At 40.5% G+C, this 5,696-nt stretch overlaps 1 protein-coding gene across 4 annotated transcripts; it reads right to left on the bottom strand.

Annotated features, from left to right (window-relative positions):
• Positions 1-449: 449 nt before the first annotated feature.
• Positions 450-5,092, bottom strand: LOC137726575 (uncharacterized). Of its 4 annotated transcripts, none has more exons than XR_011067649.2 (5): positions 4,829-5,075; positions 3,279-4,423; positions 1,298-3,184; positions 1,011-1,200; positions 450-734 (listed from the first exon to the last, which is right to left on the bottom strand). XR_011067649.2 is itself a non-coding variant. In XM_068465510.2 (5 exons), exons 3-5 carry the CDS (start codon positions 4,275-4,277, stop codon positions 1,168-1,170), a joined length of 2,919 nt encoding a protein of 972 aa, XP_068321611.2. In that variant the 5' UTR covers positions 4,278-4,423; positions 4,501-4,652; positions 4,829-4,955; the 3' UTR covers positions 775-1,167. The 4 variants fall into 4 exon arrangements, 3 of the variants coding, with proteins under 3 accessions (XP_068321611.2, XP_068321610.2, XP_068321612.2); XM_068465510.2 differs by lacking the exon at positions 450-734 and adding an exon at positions 4,501-4,652 and having other exon boundaries at positions 775-1,200; positions 4,829-4,955; XM_068465509.2 differs by lacking the exon at positions 450-734 and having other exon boundaries at positions 775-1,200; positions 4,829-5,092.
• Between the last annotated feature and the right edge of the window lie 604 nt (positions 5,093-5,696).

Below are 5,696 nucleotides of genomic sequence, written 5' to 3'. Positions count from 1 at the left end.
CAATTGTTGCAGAACAATCACACTCCAATATAGACACGCCTAATACTGAAGATTAATCCAAGTCCAAGTTCTACTCCTAGTTCTAGTCTGGTTCTGATTGTATATTATGTTTTCTGTATTCCTCTTCCACACGGATTGCTTTGTATTATTCCTAAAAATATTAATGCTCAATGCCTCGCTCATCATTGAGTTGAGATTACAAACTATATTCTACTCTTTCAAGTTTAACTTTAGAGTAAATATCACCTAAATCAAAATATTAAAAGTACTATAATGTTTTGGTTGCTTGACTAAATATGAAATTAATGTGGAGCGAGTTAAAAGGTGAAGTACAAAAAGTTGAAAATTGAAAATAGTAATTGACTTGGTCCTTTTTGAGGAAATAGATAATCCGTGCATAGACAAGTCCATGTTTCTCGTGTCAATTAAAATAATAAAACGAAAAATTATTTTGCAAACATTGAAACACCGTTACGTAATATTATAATACAGATTAGTATATCACATGATTACGTTCGAAGATCATACAATAATATTTTTAATGAAACCATTTGAGCCTTTTGAGGCACTCAAGCATGGGCTCTCAAAGTTGCCTAAGGGTTTCATTTCAAGTGTCTCACTGTCGGACAGTCCACAAAATAACATGGGGCTTCTATAGCATAACAGGGAGGATGTCTTTGAATTCATCCTTCTAGGGACAAACCCATCCTATATACTTCACTAGCCTTCCAGCTCTGGGGACAAGCCATCACAAAATAGATCGATATACAAATATTTTTACACAAGCAAATAAACTACAAAACTGAAATATACAAATCTTTTAATGATCAGTAGCAAAATGTAAATGAATGATCATCTTTAGAGTGATTAACCTGCTAAAAATATCAAAGCCAATACATTTGATGCTATTGATATGGGAATTACTTCAATTACAAGGAATCTGTAAGAGAAGAACTCAACTGGAGCTAGAAAAAAGTAAATGCAAAATGTGGAAAAACCAAGTCACTCACCTAGTATACAATGAGCAAAAGCAATTGGAGGAAGAGAGCCTCCGCAAAAATAAATTGGCCAGCCGGTGTTAGCTACCTCCGATCGCCTTCAAACAAACTCTTCAAATGAAGCCAGCAAAAGAAAAGAAAATTTTGGAAGACTGGGGCAAATCTAACTCTAGGATTGCTGAGAAAAATGAGTAATTAATTCCTGTCAAGGTAGATGAAAACGTTAGAGCTCCGTCTGTCACAGAAAACTTCTAGTGTATGCAAAATAATGTGACAATGAAAGATGGTGAGATTATTACCTCAGAGTAGCGCATATGATCATGACGCAAATTGGAAGTTTTTACAATGGTTTCCCACTTGGTACTCATGGAGGATGTCTCCAATTCCAGCCTTTTCGTATGGGCGTGTGAAAATGAATTTCTCGAAGAAATTGACGAAAGGGTAGACCAAAGCCAAGACTCGGAAGGTGATCTTGGTAGAGGTGGGGGAAGAAGAGACTGTACAGGTATAATCTGACCACTTTTCGTATCCAGGTTTCCATTAGCACCAGAGTTTGAATAGTTAAATGCCTCAGTTTCCTGACCAATTCCCAGCAGAGAGTCCTTCATTGCAACTATTTGGCCTTTGAAGTGGGGTATGTCACATAATGAAGATGATTTGTCATCAACAGACTCGAATACTTCAGTTTCCGATTTGCCACCACCCTCGAAATTATTCAGGCATTTGATGTCTTGAAACGGAGATTCTGCAGAAAAAGTTTCTTCCATCTCTCTTCTCTTTAATAAGGTCTCAAAATCTTCACCAGCACAATCTACTTGTTCTTTTATATCGAAAGAACTGGAATTCGGATATGATAGTTTGGCAACATTTACGGTATCTACATACAGCGTCTTCTCAACGATAGGGCTCTCAGAGCCTGGCCCTTGATTATTTCTTTGAAGGCTTGTTACTTCCTGAGAGCTGTGACCACCTTTTTTATGCAAATTGAACTTACTATTGGCTTTGGTATTCTCTTCTCTGGGAACGCCAAGAAACCCTGCTACTGGAAATGGAGATTTAGGTGCTTCATTTCGGTAGGGGGATATGCAACCACTTCGTGAATGCCTGAAGGGAGATGACCTACTTTTGTTTAGATCCCCAGCATGTGTAAAGCGACTGGATTCACCGACCTGCTTATACTCAAACTTCTGCAATTCAGCTGAATGGACTCCACGAGGTGCTTCACTTCGGTAAGGGGATATGCAAGTGCTACGTGAATGCCTGAAGGGAGATGACCTACCTTTATTTAGATCACCAGAATTTGTAAGGCAACTGGATTTACAAGCCTGCTTATGCTCAAACTTCTGCAATTCAGCTGAATGGAATCCACGAGGTGCTTCATTTGGATAGGAGGTTATGCAAGTTCTTCGTGAATGTCTCAAGGGAGATAACCTACCTTTGTTCAGATCACCGGAATGTGTAAGGCGACTGGATTCACAAGCCTGCTTATACTCAAACTTCTGCAGTTCAGCTGAATGGACTCCATGAGGGGCCTCATTTCGATAGGGGGATATGCAAGCACTCCGTGAATGCCTCAAGGAAGATAGTGTACCTTTCTTGAGATCACCAGAGTGTGTAAAGTGACTGGATTCACCGGCCTTCTTATACTCAAACTTCTGCAGTTCAGCTGATTTGACTCCACAAGGTGCTCCATTTTGGTAGGGGGATATGCAAGCACTTCGTGAATGCCTCAAGGGAGAATACCTGCCTTTTGTTAGATCACCCACGAGTGTAAAGCGACTGGATTCACCAGCCTGATTGTAGTCAAACTTCTGCAATTCTGCTGATTTGACTCCACAAGGTGCTCCATTTCGGTAGGGGGATATGCAAGCACTTCGTGAATGCCTCAAGGGAGATAACCTGCCTTTCGTTAGATCACCAACGAGTGTAAAGCGACTGGATTCACCAACCTGATTGTAGTCAAACTTCTGCAATTCTGCTGATTTGACTCCACAAGGTGCTCTATTCCGATAGGGGGATACACAAGCCCTTCGTGAATTCCCGAAGGGAGATGAGCTACCTTTCTTTAGATCACCAGAATGTGTAAAGCGATTGGACTCACCAGCCTTCTTATTGTCCAACTTCAGCAATTCACCTGATTGGACTCCACAGTTTGATTTGCGCTTATAAGCAGCATCCCAAGCATGCTAATTAAAACCATACAATATGTCAGTAATTTATATGATTTAGTTACAGGACAATAAATGAACGAAAATAGAGATGTGATAGTTTCTTAATAACCTTGTTGAGTGGTTGGCTAAGAGACCAACCATAAGCAGATTTTTCAGGTCTTGCAACCCCAGAGGATGAAGACGTGAGAGCCCGGGTCTTAACTTTCATCCCTGGAATTGGACCTAAGAGGCATAAAGAATTTCGCAAGCATAAGCGGGGAAACAACCCACAACCCTTTGCTGAAACAGAGCCAGAGGGATCGTACTCGTCATCTTCCCCTTCACTTTCTTCTTCCTCTTCATATTGTCTGTGTTGCAGTTCCATTTGAGACCTTTGTTCCTTTGGTAAGGGCCTTGTATCCTCACGGATTACCCTCGTGATTTGTCTTGGCTGTTCAGGTGCAGCTGTATGTTGCTTCTTTGCAGCATGAGGTGTCTCCAAAGCCATTGCCTTGGCTGCAGGTAAGAATCGATTCATCAAGAAGTCCCGGGTTTGTGGATCAACAGCGGAGGCTATAGATGACTTTGCATCTGCACCGTGAGATTGACTCCGACAACTTGCACTACAGTTCAAGGAGAAAGACTTTGTAGGGGAAATTGTCTCAAGTGCATCCGAATAAATATCATCCTCGTCCTCTGATTCCGAGGCTCCTCTCTGGTTCATTACCTCTTTTGAGCACTTCAATTCCTTCCCATTTTCCTTCGTAGAATACGCATTAAAGTGCGGTGATCTTGCCCCATTTTGATCTCCATGATCCCTTTCCGAACTTTGCTTTGTAACATTTATAAGCTTTCCGGGTGGAAGCCTAGGAGTAACCGAAACCTCCTCTGTAGCCTCTGCCTCTTTGCCTACTTTGGCTTTTCCGGGGATGTGCTCCCAGTGAAAAGGAACTGCAACCGGTTCTGTCACCTGCTCCAAGCAAAAGTCCGATTTATAAGGAGGAAGACAGTGCCGCCCATCGGGCCTCTGCACTATCTTCTCTTTCTCTCTATCTGCGATCACCGGTGTTGTAGCAATCCGCCTCACGGACAGAAAAGGTGCATTCAAGTTCAGTTTCCTTTCCTCCATGTATCCTGATTTCTATCAAGCCAATTCTGTCCAATCCCTCGGAAACTTAAAGTTCACCGATTGAGAACAAAACCCCAATTGCTAACAAAAGGGGTGGCACAACAGATGATGGTAAATCCGTTCGCATTATCCGAATATAAACACTTCTGAAAAGAAAAGAAAAAAGTTCAGAAAAATTCAACAACTACACAGATAAGCATTTAGTAGATGAGCTGAATTTTACCTGCTCTGACAAACTCCCATAACCAAAAGAATGACTACTTCTGGTGAATAAAAAACAAACAGAATACAAGACAGAACAAACTTTGAATGTGTGCCAAAGGAAGTAACTTTACTGTGAATCCCAATCCAAATTTGTCTCATTCCAACATCATCCTAATTCAAATCAAAGAAAACAAAGGGAAACAGCAATACCAGAATGTTTCAAAGAAAACCCAGAATTTAAAATCATGCATAATTTACACCGTCTGCCACTACACATTGAAGTTTTGTATCAAAAGGTTGTGAAATTTATCAAAAAGTCCATTGAAGAAGTAAGAGAGGAGGCGTACCTGTGAAAATTGAGACTCTCTTGCTTCAGAGGGAGATTGCTTCGAGCCTGTGTGCCCTGATGATATTTGGGCTCCGATAATGATGCCGTTTAGTGTGGGGAATGAGTGCAAACAAAGAAAATAAAAGAGCCAAGAAAGGAAGGTGTTAGAGGGAGAAAATGAGTAGAGAGAGAGAGAGAGGTGGAAGAAGGTGAGAGAGTGCTTTTTTTTTTTTTTTTTTTTTTTTAGTGTGTATGTAATGTCGGACATGGAATGTGACCAAACACATGCAGAGGATAAAACTAAATACAACATTGTACAGTACTTTCGTTGGATCGATCATACCGCTCCTCTCTTCTTCTTCTCATACCATTTTTCAGTGTACTATGAACACGGTTACGTAAATTATAATTTTACTTAATTAGAAATTTGTTTTCTTATCATTACACTTATAAGTATAACTTATCAATTTTATCGTTTATTCTTATTACAACACGTAACATAATACACTACATAATTTGTATTCCCGCTCATAAATTTTTTCCCATGCGTGGTCCCATTGAAGTTTTCATCTTTCTTGATATGGGATTATGCATCTGCTGATTCTTGCTGGGTTATTTATGAAAGTGGCATTAATTTGACCCAAAAAATGAAAAGAAAGTCGTATAAATCAAATAATTGAATAGGGATGGATGGAGACTGGAGACTGGAGACTGGAGAGGCCATGCGATGGAGGAGAGGGAGGTGTGGTCACGGACGTAACGGTTGAGAAACAGTGACAGTTGCTACTTGCTCATCCAAAGCTTCTTTAACTCATCAAATCTGCCAAATTTAGTGGACCGACCGACCGACTTGTTTATTCAACTTTCAGTCACGACTCTTCGTCCAC

This window comes from Pyrus communis, chromosome 5 (genome assembly GCF_041283825.1).
Source record: "Pyrus communis isolate YQ-2024b chromosome 5, ASM4128382v1, whole genome shotgun sequence".
In the NCBI taxonomy this organism is placed as follows: domain Eukaryota; kingdom Viridiplantae; phylum Streptophyta; class Magnoliopsida; order Rosales; family Rosaceae; genus Pyrus; species Pyrus communis.
The sequence above is the reverse complement of the archived record's forward strand: the minus strand, read 5'-3'. Positions and strand labels throughout refer to the sequence as shown.